Source organism: Procambarus clarkii, chromosome 32 (genome assembly GCF_040958095.1).
Source record: "Procambarus clarkii isolate CNS0578487 chromosome 32, FALCON_Pclarkii_2.0, whole genome shotgun sequence".
In the NCBI taxonomy this organism is placed as follows: Eukaryota; Metazoa; Arthropoda; class Malacostraca; order Decapoda; family Cambaridae; genus Procambarus; species Procambarus clarkii.
This window is the reverse complement of record NC_091181.1, coordinates 33,899,212-33,926,617: the sequence shown is the minus strand read 5'-3', so window position 1 is coordinate 33,926,617 and position 27,406 is coordinate 33,899,212. Positions and strand designations below refer to the sequence as shown.

General features: G+C 37.9%; 1 protein-coding gene across 1 annotated transcript; it reads right to left on the bottom strand.

The window, feature by feature from the left end:
- Window positions 1-226: 226 nt before the first annotated feature.
- LOC123759405 (piRNA biogenesis protein EXD1) lies at window positions 227-25,627 on the bottom strand. The gene is given in 12 exon segments (XM_045744413.2): window positions 227-4,965; window positions 8,409-8,594; window positions 10,456-10,599; window positions 10,873-11,148; window positions 12,970-12,981; window positions 12,983-13,225; window positions 15,469-15,585; window positions 21,731-21,844; window positions 22,016-22,262; window positions 23,450-23,595; window positions 24,770-24,875; window positions 25,494-25,627. Coding segments are annotated over 9 exon segments (1,428 nt in total). The 5' UTR covers window positions 22,220-22,262; window positions 23,450-23,595; window positions 24,770-24,875; window positions 25,494-25,627; the 3' UTR covers window positions 227-4,833.
- Between the last annotated feature and the right edge of the window lie 1,779 nt (window positions 25,628-27,406).

The window sequence follows — 27,406 nt, the reverse complement described above, 5'->3', positions numbered from 1 at the left end:
TTCAATGTTATTTTAATAGTTCTTCCCCTTTTGCTATATTCTGACTACTATTATTGGTAGACATCTTTTTAACCAGCAAATCAAACAACAAAAATATGGTTAAAAATCAGATCATGAGAAACACTGCTGCAGTATTACCAAGGGTGGGGGGGGGAACCTGACCAGGACATATCTAGTCACATCTGGTCACAATTAGGGTTACACCCAAAACAAAAAAGTCAGTAACTCCATTACACAATTTTTATTAATCATTAAAGTAAAGAAATACTATACTAAGACAACAGAATAGCAAAAAATTTGAAAAATATGAAATATGGACAAAAAGTGTTTGTCCTGTTAACAAATTCTTTCCGGCCCACCATGGGTTCCGGTCCACAGTGATCTGTTCCAGTAAGGTCACACTAATATTATGAATATTTTGAGGGCGCTGAAGAAAGCAGTACAGAGGAGACGATAAGTCACAATAATGTGGTTGAAGATATGATGACCTAACCACATATAAGAAGATAAAGAAACGATGACGTTTCAGTCCATCTTGGACCATTATCAAAGTCTTATGTGACATACAACTTGATAACGGTCCAGGATGGACCTTAATGTTGTCTTTTCCTCATCTTCTGATGCGTTGTTTGATCATCAGTACACAGGAAGGCATGTTATAAAAATGTGTAATTGGCTGCCAAAGATAGGCACTTGATCAAAATGATATGTACTGTAATATACCTTTTACAGGAGCTTATACTGCCTTTCTTCAACTTTTATACAATGTCTCAAAATGATGTAATGTGGTTTGTACTTGGCATTATCAACATACTACATAAACAACTTTATTTATTAACTTAAGTACACAGCATTACTGTACTTATCAATCAAATACAAAAGATCAAATATTTTGCACCAGAAAATCTGCAACATCTTTAAACTGACCACATAAAACTGACCTTACATGGAAGAGTAAACTTCTGAGAGGAAGAGGAGGGAGGAGGAGAGAAAAATTACCAAGATTTGATCCAGCTGTAAAGTAAGATCTTTGTTGGTAAGGTACAATTATTATTTATATCATCATTACACATGTTTTATCTTCACTGATGATGAAGGGTACAGTAGTGCATTTCATTAAGTATGGAGAATTATCATTTACCTTTTATAGCTTCACAAGATAATGCAGACGATGAGTAATAACATGGCTGAAGATATGATGACCCAACCACAGGCCAGAAGATGGTGAGTCGGCGACGTTTTGGTCCGTCCTGGACCATCGACGTGATAGTGGTCGAGGAGGAACCAAAACGTCGTCGTCTCCATCTGGTGTGTGGTTTAGGCTACACAAGATGATGTTACATGATAAAACAAAAAAAACTCATTATTCTAGTCAACTGAATACTGATATTTTTTTTATTAGAAATAATACTTAGTCAAAATAACATATGTTAACCTTGCAAGCACAGAAACCTGCCCTGTCATGTAACACATCTCAGACCATAGTTTTATTTACATAATTATGACTTATTTCCAATGCATCTACTGTACATACAGTACTGTACTTGGCCCAAATATTTGACATCCAGTAACTATGGAAAGTACAGTATATAACTTAGCAAATTACTACAGTATTCTCTAATTTCTCCTTCATTTTCACATTCTTTGAATATGTCGGAAGTATTCATAGATTACAAAATGGAAACTTTTTGTCAATAAGGATCTACTGTATCGGTTTTTCCAGTGATAATTATTATTTTTTGTTAGTGGTTTATATAAAATATGTTCCTGAACTTTACATAGCTAGGACTTGATAGCTGAGTGGACAGCACTTTGTAGTCCTGAGGTTCTGGGTTCAATCCCCGGTGGAGGTGGAAACGAATGTGCAGAGTTTTTCACCCTGATGCACCTATTCACCTAGTAGTATATAGGTACCTGGGAGTTAGGCTGCTGCTACAGGCTGCTTCCTGGTGGTAACAAAAAGGAGGCCTGGTCAAGGACCAGGCCACAGGGATACTTAGCCCCAAAATCATCTCAAAATAACCTCAAGAAGGCTTATCTTCTTCTGTACTGTAATATTCATCTACATAATGGTCCAATGTCAGATCTCATGAGTTTTGGAATCAAGTCATCTTCAAAGGAATGTCATTTCCTTACTTCCACCTGCCCATTTATGTATTCACTTAGTTGTGCTTGCGGGGATGAGCTCTGCTCTTTCGGCCCACCTCTCAACTGTCGAGGGCATCAGGATGAAACTGCTCATTTTGTTTCTGCAATCACTGGGGGTTCTAACCCGGACCCTAGGATTATGAGTCCAGAGCACTGTCCACTCAGCTATCAGGCCCCCTCATATGTCTATCCATCTTTCCATATTAACTTGTATGGCAGTACTGTACCAAGTTTCTGAGCTTTAAGTAGCATACCTTTCAATCCTTTGACTGTGAGAGGGGACTGCCAAATATGTCCTACAATGTGATAAGTTACCAGAGTCCACGTCTAGAAAAGCATTTCTAAATTATATATAAATTACCAAGCACATATAAATATATATGCTTCACCTTCTAGTGTGTGGTCTGGTCAACATTCTTCAGCCATGTTATTGTGACTCATCGCCTGCATATGGATACCACAAATCACAATTATCTATCATTTAATGATTAAAATGATTCCTGGCTGAAACGCTTTGCGTAATAGTGGCTTTAGACATTGTATGTACTAGCTCTATCTATAAATCAATCAATTTTTGTAAAATCTCTTGTATGTACCTTACCTGAATAAACATTTATTTATTTATTTATTATTAAAAGTAAATATGAAAAGAGCTTTCCTTTTTAATGTGTAATAAATAATAAACCATAGATAAAGAAAATGACCCAAATCAACATACAAGGGGAGCCAAATATATATTTGCCTTGCAATTTATTCTAAGACATTCAAACTTCCTTAGCATGCTTATTTTTTTTTAATTTACAATGGTTTTCTATACACTTGGAATATGAATGGCCTGATATTGAGTTACTAGACCCATTTTTTATATGAATCATTCATACTGAATAAATATGAATGATTCAATAAATGTTTTTCTTTCCATTATATCTTAAAGTTTGAATGGTTTTCATGGTATCTATGGAAAGAGTACATGTTCTTCTTATAAGAAATTAGATGGAGTACCCAGAGGTGCTGGAATTGATCTGGCGCCCAGGTCTCTCCCCCCACACACCCTTCCAAATCCCCTCCACCACCATAACTATCTTCAATACAGTCATCACTTTATACATCTTTACACCCTACCCATCTCTGTCTATCCCTCAACACTACCTATCTTTACTATACACTACTTCCAACACTATCATCATCTTATCTTGAGATGATTTCGGGGCTTTAGTGTCCCCGCGGCCCGGTCCTCGACCAGGCCTCCATCCCCAGGAAAAAGCCCATGACAGCTGACTAACACCCAGGTACCTATTTTACTGCTAGGTAACAGGGGCATAGGGTGAAAGAAACTCTGCCCATTGTTTCTCGCCGGCACCCGGGATTGAACCCGGGACCACAGGATCACAAGTCCAGCGTGCTGTCCACTCGGCCAACCAGCTCCCAAACCAAACCAAAACATGTCACCCAAAACATAAATCTCATGTGAACACACACATTTTGCAAGTCAATATTTGAAGAAGTGCTAAAATCTATGGACTAGGGGCAGAACATTTCATATCTACCAACTTGGTGAAGGGCTTCACAAAAGGCAACCCTTTTGTGCAACATTGCTTGTCACCTAGCAATGTTACACTAGACCCAATGCTCTGTGTTCCAGCCTTGGTCAGCAACCCTCCTGTTTAGATGATACATTTTGTAACTGTGTACCATCGTACATTCTGTACATAGACGTAATGGACAATTAAATAGAATTTGGTACTGCTAGTCACTTTATAGTCTTGAAAAAACTAAAAACCAAACTTAAATATTCCTAGGCCTAGTATAGCATATATATGCATTATATTAGGCCTCAGATAGCATGTATTAGGCCTAGGAAAGTTCAGTTAAGTTTTCTTTGCAATATCAGTACAAAAACCTTTCTCGGTTTGTCCCGATTTCTACTTTCTAATTACAAGTCCGTATATGTATGATGGTCCTCATCGTTACTCTCTTTCTCTCCCAACATCTCCCTTCTCCTTCCCCCCTTTGAACCATTCTCCTTCCCTCTCCTCCCTTCTCGTTCCACTCAGAAAAATTATGCAACGAAAAACTTAAACTGCTAAATACTCGTATCGACAACACAACCAATATTTAAAACTTGACTTCATGAAAATCACATGGAGGGGGGGGAGTAAGATTGTTAGATGCCAGTGTTTCTTAAAAGTGTGGCACTGGTGCCGACCCTAACTGACCTATGACACTCCCATTCCCCTCTTGCTTCATGTGTGAGAGTTGGGAAGGCTAGCCACATGCATCTGGCCTCCAGTGTATGACTGAGACACAAAAAAAGACACAGAAATTCTCTATTGTAGATATAGATTTCAAATCTTTCAAAAATGTAAATTAACAAAAGTAAATCATGTTCTTGTTTATTCCTGTGGAATTTTTTTTGAATATCAGACAAATTCACAGTCTTAAAAATGACTAAAATTCCCACTTTACTAATAGAACTTGAGATGCACTAACACATGTATCCAGTTGAGAGCTCTCCATCCTTGAGAGTGGCCACACATCAACATTAACTAAACAGTCGTGATGAAAATCCACTAAAAAAAACTTGAAGCACATGTTAAGAACTTCAGACACCGCTATGAATATTGACTATCTTAGGAGTGTGCAAAGATTAAAAAAAATTCAACCACGAAGTAAAATGTATCTCTGTTACTTTCTTTGTGGAGCTATTTTTAATGCATCTCTGGAGTATGTAATGTATGGGTCATACACACCAACATGGTTGATGACAGAGCGGCGGGCGAGCCTCTGAACTTCTGCTGGAACAACATGAGGCTCAAGCTGTAAAGCAAAAATACAAATTATAATTATAAAAATCCAGGGCAGAATTTGTGAAATGCCTCTTTCTGGATGAGTCTCGGTGGCTCTCTGAAACTTGCCACACACAGATAGCTCCACAAATGAATCAGATCAACCCTAGGAGTCCTAAATAGCCTATTGGAAGCCAGAGCCAAAACCTGGTTCCCCCTCAAGAGAGAGAGAGAGAGGTGCAAGGAATACAGGAACTATCAACTTAAAAAAAAAATCATCCCTAAAGTAGGCAAAGCAAAACTGCAAAGAAATGAAGTGGAAATGACTCTACAAACAATCCGCCGCCTAGTAGTCGGTTCAAACCCCTCTTAATAACAGCTGTCTGGCTCCCCACACTGACATTCTTCAATCTAGAATCTAGGACAACAGACCGACACACCTGGTAGTAGGGGAGGGGCTGAATGGTGGCTCGCTGAAGTTAATCAGCCATGGAGAAGAAGAAAACCAGAACTTATCAGGGAGGAGAGTAACACTCACACCCTCACAGAAGAGAGATTAGGATGAGAAACCCGATTTAAGGCCACAGACGAACACCTGCCGAGTGGAAGCACCCTTCAACATTGCCCAATAACAACACTGACTAGACGAGGCAAAAGTCAAAGGAAATGCAATGGCCCAAGAATTTGGCTCTAATGGTAGCCTATCCCAACCAACAACAAGCAATACCCTACCCCAGAAGAGCTGCCTCCAAGCAAAGGGGGACAACCTCTCTGCAAAAGAATACAACTGATTGGCTGGGATGCAGTAGCAGCAACCAACATCAACAGAGACAACCTCTTCAGGAAGGAGGAGGAATGAAAGGGGGAAGATGGACAAAAGTGTAAGAGATCAAAGTTGAATCTACAGCCTGGGCAAGTACAGTATGCCTAACACGTGAGACAGGACTAGAATAAAGTCCGCCATGGCCTCCCAAAAGAGTGGAGTGAGCAACTGGGGCAAAGTCACTGAAGCTGGAACTGCAGGTAACAAGGCAGCAACACTGATAGGTAAGCACTCAGCACTGAAGCCAACACATCCAGGCTGCACCAGAGCTGTGTGCGTACTGAAGTAGAAGTAAAACATTTGGTTGACAGCTCGAATGCATGGGGGAATTGTGTGAAACCCCAATTGTGCTTCAGAGAAGCTTCGGGATCCTAACAAGGGCAGTAGCATTCCAGGTTGCAAATCTTTACCATGTGGTGGTACAGTTGACTAAGGTGCATCTGGGAACATCCCGTGCATAGGTTCGAACTCTCCTCAAGGCCCTTGTGGACTTGTTCATTTGATATATCACGTTATTGTGATTTCTTTGTGTATGCAAACCCTAGTTTACCCCTTAATCAATAAACCCAGAATGCACCCAACCTCAAAGCCTCAATGGGACAAACATTCCATCCCACTAGGGAAGCAGCCTTGTCTAGGAAGGGGCAACACCAAATGAACACCTCGAGAAGGGCTGCTCTAAACACATGCACTGCGAGGTGAACAGTTTTCAAAGTCCACACACCAAGTGAGGCTTGTAAGACGTGCAGGTGAAGCAAATACAGCACAGGTATTAACAATTTAAACGATACACAAGAAAATGGGCTCCCACAGAATAGAGTTCAACACTTATTCTAGTACACTTATTCAGAATATCTGTGACCTGAAGAGCTGGAGACTCCTGAAGAAATGAAGTGTGACATCAGGCAAAGGAATGATGATTGTTGACATGGGAAGCTAGTAGCTCCTGGCAATTGCCAGCTGGTACTATGGAGTAGGGGAGGGTATGACCCAACTATTAGATAGATCTTTTGCCAAAATGTTTTCCACAATGTGTACCTTGCAGTTGTTTGTTTTGATTTGCTGCCTTTTTGAGGTTTGTTTCTTCGGTGAGGGTGATCATGAATCCCCTGTTCCTTTGTAAGGGGCCCATGTTTTAACCTCTGGTAGGCTATTAAAGGACTAGTAAGGGCTGATGTGACTTGGAGGTGTGGAGCTGTCTCAGTACAGAGGCCACCGAGGCCCCTTCAGAAAGAATAAAAACTCTGATTATTTGTATTTAAACTTTGATTAACATCAAATGCTGAAAATTAATTTTAATATTTTCAACACATTAATGAACAGATGAGAATTTAACTGGGCTATTACACATGTTCAAAGATTCAAGGCAGTAATAATAAAAAAAAAACATAACATAATCCCATCTAACTATTAAGTACTATTATCATAAATATCCAAATGATAGTAGTGGGCATCCATCCAGTTATTAATGTGTGTAGCTCAAAATATCAAGCACTCCATAAATGTAGAAAAACTTAAATTTTGTAGTCCAACTGGAAAAGATCATCAAGACAAATAAATGGGGGGGGGGGAACCTTTGACAAGACACTGGCTTCCTGTCCTTGTCAAGGCCACTAGTGATAGTGGCCCTCAGGTAAATTACAACCCGACTGGAGATCATCAGGAGAAACATTTAATTTGTTAAACACATCCACTTTCATATCAGCAATATTTCTTATATTTGTTGGGAAAAAGATTGAAGACACCGTCAATGTTCAAAATGTTCTCTGGGTAAATCCTTTACAGCTAGAATCCATTAAATAAGCCATCTTGATTACTGGGAATGATTAAAGTGACTACAGGTCTCTCAATCTATATTTATATAGAATACAAAACATGCTTTATTCCATTGCTGGTGTATACATTTGCAATCATTATGAAGTCTTTAATTATGCTCAGTAAGTGTCATAACTTTGTGACCCATTCTTTGAAGTTTTGTGACCTATAATAACATGTACCCAAGATAATTATTCACACTTTCATACGGATAACTACAACCCTGAAGATGTCATCCACTCTTATAGATATTTATCTTACACTAGAGTTAGTTTAGTTCATTTATTATGTACCCTATACCCATCCTGTGCATGGATGAGGAAAAGGTTACAGAGGCACATGATGGGCTCAGGGACTGAGCCCCAAAAATTCATTTAGTTAAGGTACAATCTTGATAAGCTAGTTACACAGTTTAGTGTATGTTCTTATATCAACAATGGGTTCAAGAACAACAACAAGTACAGTCTTTAAGCTAAGCTACTTACATATGTGGTGAGGAACTAATTTCCTAATTTGATATGTTTATCATGCACCCTGCACCCCCTCCACCTTTCTAGTTGGTAGCAGTGGGAAAGCTACAAACACCCACATTTACTACCTACAATTAGTTGACTGAGGATATTTGGCTAAAATAGACCTCTATAAAGTAGCGACTAGTTCTGTACACGTTAACGTCCATTGCTCTACAAACTCTACCTTGCTACTACATATAACCTTTGTTTTTATGGCATTAAGTTCTTTTTGCATTCAATATTGATTACAAATAAATTACTTCTGACATTATTGTTTTACTTAAGGAATTAGAATGTTGGCTAAATAACTACATTGTAACTTACAGACTTTGCAGCAGTGGAATCTTTGTCACGTATAGCGCCTAGATACAAATTTGTGACTTGAGCCAGGTCAACAAGTATGAGGTCGAGCAGCTCTAACCGTAGCTCCCGAAGGTACATAACATTCCGGGCCAGTCCATCACACAGATGAGTCGGGAGAGGACGTTCCATCCATACTGACTCATCATCCTAGTGATGATAATGATGGGGTAAATTAAGGTAATATTTATGTGCTATATATCTTGCCAAAAGCATTACGCACATGCAGATGATAAAAACATTAATGTTAAGAGAGAGGTAATTAGGGCAGCAGGTTGGAGGGCTAGGTATAAAGAGCTGTATCTTACTCCTGCCAGAGTAACTGATAGGTGGGCACTACCAAATTTTCCACTTTCAACAGTGGAATTTCTTTCAATTCAAAACATGCACACACAAAACTGCCAAAACAGATGTGGAAATGTTTCCAAGCCACAGTTATTCTATGCTTTCCCACATCATATTGTTATTAAATATCTCATTAGCTTGGTGAGAACAAAATACTTTATAATTATTTTACATTTTTTATCAAAATGGTGATTGTACATGTATATAATGCCTCGGCTGCATGCCTTGTTTCCGTTCCACTTCTACAGGAACGGGCTAAGGGAACTAAACTTCACGTTTTTGGAAGACAGAAGAGCTAGGGGGGTAGACATGATCACCACCTACAAAATTCTCAGCGGAATTAACTGGGTGGACAAAAACAAACTATTTAGCATGGATGGAACATGAACAAGGGAACAGGTGGAAATTGAGTATCTACAGGAGCCACAGAGACATTTTAAAGTATTTTTTCAGTGTCAGGGTAGTAAAGAAATGGAATGCATTAGGCAGTGATGTGGTGGAGGCAGACTCCATACACAGTTTCAAACGTAGATATGATCGAGCCCAATAGGCTCAGGAATCTGTACACCAGTTGATTGACAGTTGAGAGGAAGGACCAAAAAGCCAAAGCTCAACCCAGGCAAGCACAACTAGGTGAGTACTTCCATGGTCTGTATCGAGGTTTTCTGACCATTCAAGTCTGTTCTCCCCTTTTTGGTTCATTTTGCCCCCCAGGTGTATTTCCTTGGTAGGGTATCTTTAATACCCTCTTTGATGCTTTCATGCCCCCACTTAACCATATGTTCAGGTTCCTCTCATCACCAAAAGGCACTGCCCTTGGGTACTGCGACTTATACCTGATGACCAGGCTCTGTTGTGCCTACCTCCAATGTTCAGGTGACCACCTTATCGAGTGGGGCTCCCGCCACTGCCAGCACTCTCGCATCTGCTTTCCAGAAGTTTGCCCAACTTTATTGCACTTGTATGATATCCATATGCTTCCAACACATTTTTAATTGTAACGTTGAATATAATACTAGACTAATGTCTGCTCTTTATCATCAATCAGAACATGAGATATGTTGATAATGCAGCTCAAAATAAAAAGTAAATATAAAAAGTATTAGCTCTTAACACTGCTATTTATATGTTAAACTCAAATGTGTGTCTGATGAGAATTTTGATAGAAACCAATCACCTGCCCTGAAGTCTGGAAAGTATTTGACAATAAAATTGACACAAAATTAAACAGGAATGGACCTAGAAAAGACCACTTTTACTTTTTTTTAAATCTTCAGACAATTATCTATGCACATATATCCAAACCATTAATAAAATTTATGGATTTTTTTTTATTTTTATCTTGAAATAGGCAGTGTGTTTATTGAGACTGATGGAGAACCACCAATATATTATGACAGCAGACATGAACATCCCCCCCCCCAATCATCAGAATAAAGAAGTTTACCAAAATGGTTATTATGGGCAGATGCTTTATATTTGGCAAACAAGTAACAGACTACCTTCTCAATTTAGGGGTCTTCAAGTGAATGTTTATCCAAAATATAACATTTTTCACAACAAATGATATACAACTTTATGTTCAGGCAAAAGAAATCAACATAAAAAGAACAATTTGGTAATATATTAACTAATTTGTATTTAATACTTATAAACATCAACTAACCTGAGCACATTCCTGACGGACGTGAGAAAAGAAGAGATGGTGAGGTGATAGACCCAAGTAACGGACCAGAAGGGAAGGCAAGCCTGACACAAAGCACGGTACAGATCCACGGTGGTTCAACATGTATATGTACACTTCAGCAGCCTGAAAGAAACCTTTTGCTCAATTCCAGATTTCACTCTAAAAACATATAACCCGTACAATAGTATAACTTACAAGATTAAAGTAAAAAACAAATGTTTAAATCATCCTAATCTGTGGCAGTGGTTAAACATACAGTATCACTCCCCCAGGTATGTTAATGGTGAGAAATATATGAGGAATAAAATCGGAAAAGATATATCAATTCTTTTAAGAAGCGAGGAATATATGCACATTTGAGTACAGTAATTCATTTTTTTATACCATATAACTGACCTGAGTATCAAACACATTATTAAAATTAATGCTGAACTGGTGGTGGAGCATGTCTTCAATTGCTCGGCAATCGTGGACAACTTTCAAGATGGTGCTATCCTCAATAATATCTCCCAAGCCTTCTTGAAAAGCCTCTGAAGGTCCCATTTTAGCCATATCAAAGAGGAATATCACAGTTGAAGTTGCAGCACTGAGCCAAGCTAAGGTTCCACTACGACCAATATTCAAGCCCTCCATGCCCATTGCGATGACGTTTTCAGTATGGATGAAAGAGAGCTAAAGAGAAAAATAGCAATAAAGAAATTATACAAATGATTCTATTGTCTCTCCATGTTTTTGTTATAAAACTAGTAAGTGGGTAAAGTAAGAGATACGTAAGAAATATTAAGGTGTTTATTGAAAGATGAATTTTATTCAAGTTGGTAATTTCAAGTACCTGTAGTAATATACCATACTGTGATATCCAAGGCACTCCTGCTATTATGTGCAAGCATAATACACAAACGGATTGTTACTGAATTCATCAGCATAATTTATGTATGCAAATAAAGTTTTAACGCTTAGAGAATATCCAGTATACTGTTCAAGACAAATCTTGTATTAATTCTAAAATGCAAGCATCACAGTATAAAAAGTCCCTCAATGTCCCACTGTATAAAAGTCCCTTGTTGTAGTGACTGGGTCAGTGTATCTTTGCTTTACTAACATAGTTTGCAGCACACACAAAAATCACATTAACATTATCACTACCCACTTTTGTGGGGTGGTAAAGAATCAATTTGGGGGAAACAAAGCATTGAGTATAGTGCCAGACTCTCAGTCGCTCCAGTAGCAAGTTTCTACTGGCTAATAATAATTTTACAATATGGTCCACACAGGATTCTTATGACCCACCAGGCTCTCTTGACTTATCCCCATCACAGGATGCCTGGTCAGAGACCAGCCCTCAGGGACCCCTGACCCACTGAGTTACTGCAAGATTATATAAGATAAGCATGACTAGTGTTTTTGTAAGTGGTCTCGTCACATATTTAGGAAAGGGAGGCAGTGGCAAGCCTTATTTATTCAAGTCACCATGATGAGTCCCAGCTTGCTGAAACACAGAGCAAAAATTAAAAGTGCCAAATTAGCCATCTGACATTGCTAACTATGAGAAAATCAGAAGCCAGGAGAAGAATTTGAACTTGCACACTGGGTACTCTCAAGCACATGCCTTAACCCACTGAATCATGATGTGCTAAAAGTGTACGATTATATGTGGATAACGTATGAATCCCTGACTAGGTTTCAGTGGAAGCCTCAGGCCCCTAGAGGATTCAGTTGAATCCCAGGTTACATTACTTTTAGCAAATTGTGGTTCAGTGGCCCAAGGTGTGTGCTTTGGAGTACCCGTATGCAGGTTCGAGTCATCCTCATGGCTTCTACTGATTTTCTCACAGTTTGCAGTCAATTGGCTATTCTGGAACTTTTAATTTTTGCTTTGTATTACAGTAAGATGGGGTTCATTGTGGTGACTTGTATAAGACTTGCCACAGTCTCCCTTCCTTAAATGTGTGACACCAATCATGATGGGAATAACATTCATGAGAGCCTAAGAATCCTGTGTGGACTATATAACAACTGGCTACTGGAGCATCTGAGAATCTGGCTACAAAAGGAGTAATTCACTACCTTATATTTTCTCCGAAATGATTCCTTCCCACCCAACAAAAGTGAGTAATATGTATGTACATTATGTACAAATTATATGAAGTGATTGAGCTTTCAAAAGAGCCTTCATGTTTTATAAAATGCAACTGATTTGGATGGATACACTTAACCTTGGTGTGGTGCAATGGATGATGTGCACAACAATTGGTCATTAAAATTCATGTTTGTGTCTGGCCAATAACTGGATGGGCCAGATGACCAGCATTGCCTTTGGCTAAAGGAATCGAAAAGAGTAACAAGTTTAATTCTCTCCAAGAATGACATTCAGTACTACAGTATAAAATATATATTTTAAGTGGTTAAGGAGGGTGCAGGGAGGTTATGGCCTACTGTGGGACTGAGGATCACATTCACTGCTACCATTCCAAGTGAGAACAAAATACTTACTGCTTTCTTAAACTGCATCACCAATAGTATCAATGACAACCCATTTTGCTGGTCGTGGAATTCTGGCGGGTGGAGGCGGAGTGTCCTGCTTGTCTTTCGAAATACTGCAGCCTTTAGAGAGAGGTTTTAGCTGTACCCTGCCAAGCAAGACATCATCATCTACCTGATTGGCATGCTCTCCCAAGTCCACCAAGTGAGGGGGAACAAGCTTCTTCATCAGAAGTTGTTTACCTCTATTATCTTCATGGTATGCATCCTGAGAAGATAGGAACACTATAATCCTACTTTTAACTGGTCAATATACTTACATAAATTGCATTAAGTTTGTGGAGTACCCTTTTTTTTTTTTTACTTATTTGAATGAGACATTTCACAAGGGTAGTTCTGAAATCTATTTTTCTCAGTTGATGTTTCTATTAATAATACTATATATATTTTCCTCAACACATCTGTATAGGTAAAAATGAGGAAAAAATGCCCACTCTGTTACTTCCTCCAAACTTAATTTCCGGCACTGTGAACTCGATTTTACATGATAACCAGGTGATGCACAGGAAAAAAGTAAATTGAAAAATTATTTTTTGTTTTAATATTGTTAAAATGAGTTTTCTGATCACAGAAAAAATTGGAGAAAAAAAATAGTTTACTATGACTGGAAGAGAGCAGAAATCTCGTGATGACATCAAATTCGTGTACAGTACTTAGATAGACGAGATGCCCTGAGATGGCTACCTACACCAAGCACGCGGCGAGCATTGCCGTGAATATTTTTACCAAATTATCTGTATAACTAATTTTTTGTTCACTTTTTTTTGTGCAGTTATTTTATGCAATACTGCATAATTTGATATATTTCTATAATAAAAATAGCAGAACATCAATACACAAAAATACATTCATGTCATTAAAATACATACAATATCATATTCTTTGAATGAATCACGGGGACATTGATCTCCATCAACAAGTAAGAAGGGGTAGTTTGGCAATAAAACATACTGTTTTCCTATTATTACACTGTTTACATATATTATTTATAATTACAGTACAGTATTTACATGTTTTTGCACTGCTACAAACCACTAAGCATTTTCATTTTCTAAAAAAACATGAGGTCCCATTGCATGATGCACCACACTGCAGCTGTGTGCTGTGACGGTCTGCCTCGTGCTGTGATCACCACCACCACCAATGCACTCACTCATACTGTATCTGAACCCTGCACTTAGTCTTTATCACTGTCGGGATCTTCTATGTCAGTACCATCTATAAATATTTGTAGATGCTGTACTTATTTGTGTCATCATTAATGGATGCTACAGGCATGAGCAGCATGGCAGTGCTGTGAGCTACTGCTGCATGTACTACTTCATGATTCTCTTCTTAGTAGTGAGCCTCCTCACATCTGGAAAGGGTACCCATGATTCTTTCCAGGATGGTTATTGGTTACTGGGGACCTGTGGTACTTTAAAACATCCCTGATTGTGTGGTGCAGTTTATGGATAAATGGTTTTGGCCTCTGGTCTCCTGATGGCTCCTAATAATTTGTAAGGCCTGATGCAATTTGATTGGTGTGGTGCTATATAGAGCAGCTAGCAACATGAAAGCAACATGAGAGCAGCTAGCAACTTAGGAGCTCTCCAGAAAAATAAGTTATGTAAACATATGCTATACATAACTCATTGATGTACAGTATTGTACAAGTAAAAAATAAGGAGGAAAGCAATTTCAGTACAAAAATCACCAAGACATCATGCTTGAATCTGAAGTGTTTGTAAATAAATCCAGCATCCTGGCCAGGACTTGGGAGACAAAGTCCCTAAAAAACACAACCAAGGCAGTGACCCCAACTTGTGGGGAGAAAGACCAACCTGTAGGGTACTGAACAACCTCTGAAGAGAGATTTCCGGTGAATGTTTTCGACCGTGCTTGTAGTCGCAATGATCATTTGTTGAGAGGGGTGGCCGGGGAGGGGAAGGGGAATGGTTGAGTGGTTATATTCTTTGGTGTCATAATGAGCAGTTTCTCTGTGGTGGATTGAAATATAATCTCCCTCTAAATTTGCGTAAACTTATCCAACTAAAAATGTACACAGTTATGAATAAAGTACAGTATTTGACTATGCAACATGAAACATCAAATGATCTTAGGAGTCGTTTATCCCCTTATACTATTAGATAAAACTATTTGAAAAGTTGATGTGATGCTCAACTTTATCCAGAACCTGGTCACTGCTAACAGTGACCTGGGTAGACCCATGACCCTATCTGAGGGAAGCAAGAAAGTTGACCATGCTCAGAAAAAATCATTCTTTAGCCAATGAGGAAAGGAACACCCAATTCAAGAACAGTGCTTGAGTATTAAATGATCAAAGTTCACAGATAAAGAAAATAACATTAGATGCAATCTACTCAAAGTTTCAATACTAATGGGATTTTTACAAAATACCTTAATAATTAGACTAAACAGAATACTTTAAACAAGAATACTCAAACATACCTTTAGCAGTCTTTGTCGAGCTTCCTTATCTTCACCTATAACAGATATATTGCGGATGTTGTGAAAGAAAACATTCAACATACCAACTCGCTTCTTTCCTGTCTTCGGGTTACACACCTAGGAAAAAAAAAATGATTGGCACTATTATAGTACTGATACACCGAGTCCAACATTTTATGCACAACAGAGTATGGGAGCTTAACTATCATTAAGAGAAGAGGGGGGGGGAATCTAGCTTTTTGAATACTGTTTTCATATAGAAAATAGTGTTGACTTAGTGCTTATATAATTCTTATTTCAATTCTGTCAAATTGGCTTTTGTAGCCCTGGATACAGATAGTTTAATTTCTCTTTTTACACAGGTGCTTTCCACATGTCGACTACATGCTGCTAGTGCTGTTTATATGCTCTTCTGGTAAAAGTGTTGGTATTATGTTTATTCCAAAGGCTTTCATTTTGATACATATAGGTGCTTACCGTTTGCAGCGTAATTTCCTTCTAGTGTCTTTATCCCCTACCCATTTTCATTACCTTACACTTGAGTTCAAATCTAGCAGGCATTTGGTTTTCCCATTGTTGGGGACAGAAAGCCTATTAGATTTATCAAGGTTTCTAAGGCCAACAACTGACCTTTCTCAAGATTAAACCTACAATAGTTACCTGACTCCTGGTTATTTATTTACTGCTCAGTGAAAGAGGCATCAGGTACTGTACAAGGAAACATGCCCCAACATCTCGTTCTGATCGGGAATCTAACACGAGACCATCTAGTTGCCTTCATCAAGTTTGTACTCGCCTTACAACTTTTGCACATCTGCCAATATTGACATGCATGAACTCGCCCCTCACAGTAGGCCATTAACAGATTTAGAATGGCAATGATCCAAGAACCAAGCGTTGAGCGATACTTCTTGCTCGTCTCTTCTCTCACTGACCCCTCAGTTACCCTGTTCATTCGGTACTCCCTTACCCACTTAATGCCATTCTAGTTATAACAGCTTGCCTCTGTCTTGTGCACTAAACCTTTGTGAAGAACTGTATTAAGTGTATTTTGGCAGTCCTCTCACTCCTGCAATATCAAGGTGACCTTTTCATAGAACTTAAGTTCTAAAGTCAGGCACAATGAAATCACATTAATGTGATGTATCACCGAGAAAATCAGTAGGAGCCATGAGAAGGATTTGAACTCAAATTTGGACTTCCAACAAAGCCCAATTATGGGGTTTCACACAATGTCCCCCATGCACTCTGGCTGTGGTCCAGTAGTTCTACCTCCAACACTTCTCTTCAAAGGCTTCACCTGTGCATTTGAAGAGAAGTGTTGGAGGTAGAACTCCTAGACCATAGACAGAGTGCATGGGGACGAGTGTGTGAAACCTCTGATAGGACTTCAGTGGAGGCCTCAGGAGCCCCTAAAGGATTCAGTTGAATCCCAGGTTCCATTACTTTTTATCATGTCGTGGTGTAGTGGTCTAGGGCGTGTGCTTGGGAGTACAGTACAAAGTGTGGGGGGTTCAAATCCTCCTCATGGCTCCTACTGATTTTCTTAAGTCATGATGTTTGTTACAAATTTTTATTCTCTTCACAATACTTCTCGATTATTTTCTATGGTACTGTACTTTCATGGAATTCATATTATTGAGATTTCTGTAGCTCAGGGCTTCTCGTCTGTCCCATTTCATGAAGTATGGTTTAGCATCAACTATGCCTTTTTCCAGACAAAGGAGGATACCAGTTTAATGTTTTGTATTAGACCCCTAGTTATTAGATTACAGTGCCCCTGTAGTTTCTTTTAGCAGCCAGTGATAACTAGTCTACCCCCCCACTGCCTTTTTGTTATTCCATTACTGTACATCAAACCACTGTTTACTTCCTTTAAGTGGTTACAATGCTCTCCATTAGTTTCTTTAATGCTGAATCTGTGTCAAGTTCCTCAAACACATTAGTCACTTTTTGATCATGTGATTTCTTACTGTTTTCCCTCATTATATAACAAGTAACAGCTCTGCTTGAAGCAATGTGCTGAAATGCCATCAAAATGGCCAATACAAACTCCCTCGCTGTGAAATGCACAAACTGCAGATGAGGGGAGCAACCCCTAGCAAGCATGGGAGGACTAAAGACAGACTCAGTTATGACATGGCTGGGTTCATTACTTTATCTTCTGGCCATAGTGAGGTACTAGGCATGGGAATTTCTGGGCTTTGCCTGTTTTAGGGTTTGTCATTCAGCCTCACCCTTTGTGTGTGGAGTTCGGCCTTAGGCTGTTTGCCCTTTGACATCCCATTTATTGTCTGCTCCCACTGGGTTAGCCCTTGCTATCTTTTTTATTCAGATTATGTCTGAATAGTCTTTTCCTTTACCAATATTCTGTTGTGATAGGATCAGTGTGTTACCGAGGAGGGGGGGGGGGAATCCCCAAAATCCAGAAGGCCATTCAGTAGCTCCCAATCCTGTTCCTACCCTGCTCGTTCATTCCCTATGAGAGTTAGAAATATCTGTGTCAGTCTTTCATATAGTACCTTATCTGAAGCTTTAGAGAAGCCCTAGTACAGTTTACTGTATCTACTGAAAGCCCCTTGAGTAGCTGGTAATAATTTCCAAAAATGTGAGCAGATTGGTTTGGCAGGATTTTCTTTTTTTTACAAAACCATGTTATGTTGGCTTAAGCTTTTGCACCGAGATGATGAATGATTTCCTACCTTAGAATTTCCTGTTGAACTTTTATCAGCCTTTCTTTAAGATGGGGACAACATTTGCATAGTTATAATCTAGAGGGACTTTACCTTGGCCTAGATATTTTCGGAAAAGCAGTTTCAGTGGATGACAATTCATTGGCCAGTTTCTTTACAATTGTTGATTGAATTCCAACCACACTTGGAGCTTTTTTATTTATGCTCCTGATTATTTGTATGTAATGGGGATATCAATTAATACATTTCTCCTACTTCAAACATCAGTGCTGGAGTTAGGATGTTGTATTGTCATCTAGAAAGTTTAGACAAGCATCAACCCATGTAAAGTATTCCTTTAGTGGTGTCTTGCTTTTCATCATGCATTATAAATTTAGTTGGTTTCATCTTTCAAGGATCCTACCAAGTCTTGTGTCCTGGTTTTACTCCTTACAATAAGCATGAAAGGACAGGTGATATTTGTTGAGTTTGTAAACAAGTTTTCTTTTATAGTTTTTTTCCAATCCAATTTCCGTGGTAGCTGAACTTAATGCCCTTTTGCGTATCTGATTTATGTGATTCCTGGAAGACTGACACTTCATAAATTTTACTTTAGTTGTTAAAGTTTTGTTTCCATCACTATCCATCTTTTATTTATTCCTCCTCCCTCCTCCCCTTGGCACATTATTGAACAAGTTCAGTGATGACCTTTGAAACATGGAAAAATTTCACATTGTCATTACCACCAATTAACTTCCCCCAAGAAGTGTTTTGCAATTCCCCCTCAATGATAATCTCCTTTAAGTCATCATCCTGAACTTTTATGTGCGGTTTCTAAATTTTATTCAACCTCAGATCTAGTGGTTACACGAAAGGCGAGCTGCTATCCAAATTGGATTCAACTGATCATACCCCCCCCCACTGATGTTGACACAAGATCTAGAAATGCAGTTACCTCAGGTGTCCAAGGATTCCATAGGATCTTACCTGAGGCAGCAGCTGCAACAAGCAATGGCAATTATAAGTGTGAGGATATTTTGTAAGTAATCCACAGGCCCTCACTACAACCAAACAGATTCAGTAACTTCTACAGAAACTTGTCAGTTTCCATCATTGGAGCATCAACCTATTCCAAATGGCAACCAAAGTTTTGGCTGGGTTTATTCTACACTTCTTACCATGTATTACATTCCAGTTAGAATTTTATTTGGGCAAGTTTGGAATATGCAAACCTATTTCCCATATAAGACCATCAATATAAGCAGGCTGTAAATTATCTGCATATATTCTGGTTAAAAGAGCTCACCTGCTTAGAGAAGATTCAACCACTGAACAGCATTCCAAACAAGAGCACCTAAACATCAGGGGGTGTGGCCTTCGTGTTTTGAAAGATCTCTTTTTATGAGCGATACCACATTTGATATAATGCACTTTAAATATTTATATATATCTTACTTGGTCCCTCCATTATATGAAGAGATCAGCCAGCATCTCTTACCCTCTTTATTTTAATGAAACTTTATTCTAAACTAAGCCACTGAACTTTATTAATATTTAACATGCTTTCTGCTACCCATTGGAAAGATTTATCAGATAAATTTTGTCCTTGTCTTCCAATGAGGTACTTTCATGCTGATTTAGACGTATCATTTGTGAAAGATGACGAAAGTGTGGGCTGTATTTCTGCCTATATCTACTAAGACGACCTAGCAAAACTGAAAATTAAACCTCTTCGTTTCTGTCCCAGTAAATCAATTATATTTTTTTTTAGTTCAATGAGGCAATCTGATCAAGTTGTATTTGAAAAGTTCTTTAAAGTCTGTGAATATCAGATTTTTAGTACAGTATTTTCACAGTTGGATCTTATCTGTTATTCTAGTTCTAAAGGTATGCATTTGATCTAGGGTATTTATTATGTTGATGTGGCTTATTTCCACCTCAAATTAAGGAGGTTGAAACGTCATTATCTAAGCAAGCAGAGACCATACGCAAGTGAATGAAAATCATGCCAACTCAACATGAAAAGGAACCCAAGAATTTTTTTTAGAAATACGGTATGCTCAAAATGGCTTTCCAAAGGCTCTAGCCCTTTCTCTTAAGAGTTATGTCCATCTACAAAAATGATTAAACACATGATTAGAGCCATATTAAGCAGCTACATTCATAACTTAATATTTTCCCATGCTCTATGGGCTAATTTCAATGAGTGAAGTTTAAATTTCAATTAATTAAATGAATAACTACTACCAGATCCTGAAATTTCATCCTCAATGACAGAATCCAAAGATAAAGTCCCCTTAAACCATATTTTTTTTTAAAGGCAGAGCCATAATCCCAAAATGGTGTACTGTATATGAGCCAGGCCCATCAACTTTCCCCACAGGCCTGAACACTGGCCCTGCATCCTAAGCATATCAGCACATCACTTACTTCATCCAACACTTGTTCAGCAAAGTGGGTGAGCAATCCAGCCTGGAAAGTAAGATCCTACCAGAAAACTGCCAAACTTATATTGCATTGTCCTTGCTTTACACATTATACTATACAGGAATGCATTTTGGGAGTTCATGGAAATATAGTATAACCAAGAAGAATTAAAAGTTATTTACTGTATCTGGATGTCCAACATTACTGTGGACATCATAATACTGTACAAAATCTGGCAATGGTTTTCCATTGTTGGAGAAAGGAAGTTATGTTTATCAACCCCCCGTCTTCCTCCACAAGGCCAACAACTGAACTACCCCACAATGAGACCAATTAACTCAAAAGGTACCTATTAACTGCTAGGTTAAGAGAGGCATCAGGTGTAAGAAAACTTGGTCATTTGTGTTACCCTACTTTTTTAATATCAAGTAAATTGTACACCAACATGATGACAAAACAGTATAAGAAATTTGTACAAATGTAACCTTTACCATGTTTAACAAATAAGCTATATTTATTTCAACAAACTCTGCCCTTTTACACAACAGTATACCTGTAATCAGTGTGTCAACTGTTCAAGAGGCAACCTTGAGAATCTCAAATAATTTTACCACAATGAAAACAATCTTTTCCCATTAAATTGATTGAAAATAAATAAAAACTTATTGGAGAATGATGAATGCCTTAATTCTACCGGTAGAAAATGTGTAAATTATAGAGTACTGTACATGGTATTGCCTTCCCAAATACATGACAGAACCATGCAAAAATGAACAGCCATTAAATTTAAATATAGACTATACTTGTACATTTTATGTCCCCAATGCATATGTAAAGGACACTTTTTTAAACTTATTGTTCATTTGTTCACATATCTACAAAACTCATTAGAAGCAGTCCACAATTTTTTTTATTCACACCATTAAAGTTTATCATGTTTATTTATATCCCCCCCTACTCTTTGTATCCCCTAAATCCCCTTACTCTCTAAACCATTCCTGTCTAGTTATGGACAGCACAAAGAAGCCTTTCTGAATATCCAGCCAGAGCCTTGGTGGAAGAATAGCCTAATAAAACTTTATATTTAAGTATGCATACCAAAAGTGGATACTACTTTATGCAGCAAGACAAAAAAAAAAGTTTTAATCTCCATACTTTCATACCTTCTCCAATGCCAATCGTTTACTAGCTGGCAGAATATAGTTGATGACACCCATAAAAGAAGCTTCTCTCGTAGTCAATACAATCTTCAGACCAAGACAATCGTCTCCCAAATTCTGGAAATCCAGAGTTTACATAATTTCTGCTTTAAACAAATACCCAGTTCCATATAAGACCTATGAAATAGCAAAAAACAATTCAACTATCTTTAAAGCATCATCAAAATTAGAGTAAATACAGTACTGCAAATCAAGATTTCAAACAAAAAAATAAAAAGTCAAACTTACAACAATTTCTTCAATGGTAACATTTGTGTGTTCCTCTTCAGGGTAAGTTGGGGTACCCAGTTGATATCTGGCTGCCCCAGCTGAACCTGCCTGTGCATCATGTCCTGCTGACTTTGGTCTTGTTGATGAATACTCAAGTAACTCTGAATCAACTGGTTTGACTTCTGCATCTATACAAGCTGAACTGACGTCTGAACAAATCATTTCAAAGCTTAAATACCCTAACAAATATATATACACACAAAATCTGAAACAAAAGACAAATTTTTAGAACATGGTTTACTTTACTGATATTTAAGATATCACTTTGCACTGAAAGTAGTTATAGAATACTATGAAGAAAATGAGGTTTAATTTACCAAAGCTAAAAAGGCATTTATCAAAGTATAAGGCTCACACAAAAGAAATGGAAACATTTTAAAATGCAAAGCCAAGACCAAAAATTTTTTAAGTTGGGGAATCTCCAAACACACACGCCACCACAACATAATACTGTACTGTACAAAAATTAAAATTCCCTGAATAGATTTTAATTTATGCCAAAACTCAATGAGTATGAAACTATCGTGACAGCCTACATGGCTAAGCACTTGGCAAATTTCATCCCAAGTATTTGTTAAAGCTAAATAAGTAAACATTAGTAAAAACACTAACAAATGAATACTAAATAGTTAGAAATTAATGATTTGCCTTGCTAACTAGAGGGCAGGACACTAACAGTAATGGTCATACTGTTCACCAGTTACTTGTACACCAATTAGAGTGTAAAGGTTTGTTAATACTTCCAATACTTTTAATATCAATAAAAGCCATAACATCAAAGTGTTTATGAAGAAGTCATTTATATTTATGACATGATACACTAGAAAAATGTTTGATCCTGCAAGCAATCAGGTGAGCACATTAGATTAAACAGGCATTGATGTGGTAGACCTTGACGAGAACTTGTACATCCACCACTCATTCGTGCACCTTTAACTCAAGCCAAAACCGAGTCTTTTCAGCAAAAGGCCAAAATATTTTATATGAATTTATAAACACAGTTTACCGAGTGACTACTTCACCTAAAAATACAACCAGTAAAAATACTAGGTTTATGACAAAATAAAAATTAAAAAATAAAATTAATTACATGAGCCTAAGACAATATTGATGAAGGGCTAAGAAAATGTCTAACAACTCCGTTATGCAAACAGTGAATCGGTATTTCAATTTAAAAATATTCAAGTGGTATAAATTTTTACCCAGTACAGGTTTCAACTATGCAAGATTACACCACAATTTTAAGCACTAACTGTACTCTTTCCATAATTTTTATTCATTTAAAATAGCTACAGAAGATTCTTCACAGGACCATGCACTTTACTATGCTAGAACACACATTTCTGAAAATAACTTATTGTTCTGCAGTAAACAATCCTCCATGCTAATTACCTTGCAAAATTAATCCTGCTTGGAGCCCTTCACTGGGGACTCTCTGAAGGCCTTGAGAATAAAAAGTGCCAGAAGAACATGCAAAATGATAACAGAACAAATGGCACCATAAACACTGGCTGTAGTCTCACTGTACGACAAAAGATCTGAAAATAAAACATCTATTAGTTCTTGTTATGCAATATATCTGATACTACTGCCAGCTGCAAATTGTCCACAACTGATTTTTTTATTACTATAATAATTGTCCCTAAAATAATTCTTAAAATTCATTAAGCTCCAATGCTTTATTGAAACCTACCAACATTATGAAGCAATGTCATTAACCCCTGAATGTGTGGTTAAGGAAATGCATGCACAACCACCTGTGAAAAATACAATTCCTTAGTAATTTTAATGCAAATTATATGGAAAAGTGGAAATAAATATCTAAGATTTTTACTAGTATCATAAGCTGCACAAGATGGCTGGGAGGCAGGCCAGACAGGTCTGTCGACACCAACTCTATCATCTTGCCAAAACAGGCATAAGCCCAAAAGACTCCAATACTGAATCTATGTTTATACTATTGTTTTTACATTTATTCATGTTGAATAACTAGATTTGTGTGTAATTAAAAAAAAAACATGGATTGAATACATTACAAACAATAAGAATAATGCATTTAGTCTAATAATTTAGGGTCCTGGTAGCATAGTTGGGTTCATAAGGTCCCATTAGTACAGTTGGGTTCGTTCTTGACTCTAGGGGGAGGGAGGCAGCTCCCTCGATACAAGCCTAACATGTATGAATACACTATGGCTTCCTGTCCCCCTGACAATGAATTAATTAATTAAATCATTATCAATATATGAATGAATTTATCAATAAGAACATGAAACCAAAGGAAACTCCAAAAGTACTATTGGCCCATATGAGATACAGTACCTCCTATTTATATCCAGTGGATAAGGAAGTATATCTACAACAGTTAAAGTCAGTGATATATTTATATCCAGCTTCTTGTGGGGTTGCATCCTGGGAAACCCCCAGGGGGTAGAAATTTGCCTCTACCACTCCCAAATAACAAAACTCTTCAGTAATATCAATTACTATTCTTCACTGCTACACTTGCTTACTTTTAGCATTAGTGTAATATTATGTATTCAGGTTTTAAATGCAACAAGGAGGTTTTAAATTTGTATTTGGTGCATTAGACAATGAAGAGACTACATTCAACAGCCTTCAACAGCTCTATTCTTAGCTTGAAATTAATCATGTTCTAGAAAATGAATGAAACTACCTTAAAATTCATAATTTTCAAACTACAATTTTATTTACCTTCAAAGATGACTGACTTTGAGAAGAAGAAACTACCAATAGGGAGAAGTATTATCATAATCACATAAGGCAGCACAGCTGCCATCAACGACCCATCAGTTGGACCCTGTAGGAAAAAAAAAATAAGCCATACAAAATTAACTTTTCTAGCAAACATATCTGAAAATGCTACTAGCTTGAACTATATAATTACCGAGAAGAACTGGTGACATGAAACTAAGGGACATGTCTTGTGAGCAAGCAGTCTTGCCCAAAGGTTAGTCGAGGGGGATATTGACAGAATTATCAAGAAACTTTGCCATTTACTCGAATTTACCCAGATGGTCAACATTTTTCAACTGGCCTCAATGGGGACAGGAAGCCAATAGCTTGTCAGAAGGTCCCACCCCTACCCATTTTTCCAGCTAAATTTGTTGAAATGTAATACTAGTCTTGACACTTATGGCCTCAGCGGGTAGGCAGTTCCATGGGTTTACAGCAACTTAAGAAGAGACGTCCACTGACTATTCCTTTACCCATCACTAAACCAGATTGTAGGTTGTGTATCTTCGCCCACAATCCATGTCTTGAGTGTACAAACCTCACTTTGAGTGAGTACAATATCTAAATGTTTACTTTTGGACCCATCTTTATGCACAATCAAATTTTGTACAATAAAAAAAATATTTCCTTATGTTCCATAACGGATAGTTCAGTATTACGGTGAATAACGCAACTGACGCACCCATTCATTCAATGTGTTGTACACAAACAGCAAAAGAAAACTTGTAATGTTATTCAAGTTTTATGACAAGAGGTTGGCGTCGTGAAGCGTTATCACCAACAATGGCTGGCTGGAGACGGTCGATGAGCCCCTTACACCGCCGCCCCGGCCACCCTTCACCACCCACCTTGTCTCCCAAGAAGCTGTCAGCGCCGTCCCCCGACGACCCACTCCGGAAAGCCATGAGAAAAGATAAGGTGTGATGAGCGTGGCGGCGTAGGGGAGTGGGCGCGCGTCTCGTGACCAGCTGGTGCCACCTGCAACACCTGACTGCGGCACTCACTCAGACGGGACACTCCCGCCCCGACACCACTAACGCCGCCCTCTTCCCCGTCCCTTCACACCACACTCACAGATGGCGCTCAACACTCACACACTCTTTGGACATTATTTTGAGATATATACAAGAGTTGTTACATTCTTGTACATTTATTTATTTATTTATTTATATACAAGAAGGTACATTGGGTTTGTGAGAATACATAGTATGGTGTTAACAAACTTGTAAACCCACTAGTACGCATTATTATCATCACTCCTTAATTTATTTATATACAAGAGTTCCTACATTCTTCTCCGCTCTCTTGATTACTACTACTTTCCATTTTTGTACATCTACTAGCACGCATAGTGTTTCGGACAAGTACTTAATCCTATTTTATTTTCCCCGGAATACGACTCGCCAAATCGTTTTAGTCCATTCACTGCTGGGTGAACAGAGGCTATAGTTAGGGATTGGTGTCCAGTCAATCCTCCCCGGCTAGGGGAGGATCCTCTGTTTACCCAACAGTAAACTGGCTGGTTGTTAAACGATTTGGCGGGGTACAATCTGTACACCAGATTTGCATCTGATGTACAGGGCACCTAATCCACTCGACCATCACGACCGGACAAAAGCTGATGGTAGCCGAGGCTATTTGCCCATCAGCCCGCCGGCACTCTGATGGTAATCTTGGGCATAGTATTTTATCAAATCACCTCATTCTTTGGGGCTCACGTGATTTGACGAACATTTCGTCACTATATCCGGTTGATTTTGACAACCGTATGCAATACACCCAAGTATTGAGCATGGTTCTTTATAGTAATGACCATTTAATGTATATCTCCGTGCATGTATAATGTATATAATACATGCATTACATATAATACACATTATTAATGTATAATGTGCAGTCTCCGTGGTGTAGTGGTAAGACACTCGCCTGGCGTTCCGCGAGCGCTATGTCATGGGTTCGTATCCTGGCCGGGGAGGATTTACTGGGCGCAATTCCTTAACTGTAGCCTCTGTTTAACGCAACAGTAAAATGTGTACTTGGATGAAAAAACGATTCTTCGCGGCAGGGGATCGTATTCCAGGGACCATAGGATTAAGGACTTGCCCGAAACGCTACGCGTACTAGTGGCTGTACAAGAATGTAACAACTCTTGTATATATCTCAAAAAAAAAAAAAAAAAAAAAAAAAAAAAAAAAAAAAAAAAAAAAAAAAAAAAAAAAAAAAAAAATGTAAAAATAGTTAATTGCATTATTTTATTATATATATATATATATATATATATATATATATATATATATATATATATATATATATATATATATATATATATATATATGTTGTTGAATATGACCGAAAGGGTAAGATTAATAATTCTAACGCAAATTTTCTCTATTTCTTATGTTTTTCTTCACTGTCAAGGGTCATTGAAAAATTAATTCTCCAAAATTCATTTTTCATTTTTATTTTGGTCTGACACCTAGAAGCGTTTCGTAAGGGCTTCTTGCATTCTTAAAGACTTGTTTACACTTAACATACATCATGCTTATATGCGTTATATATATATAAAACGGGTGAGGTGATATGATACAAAACGTT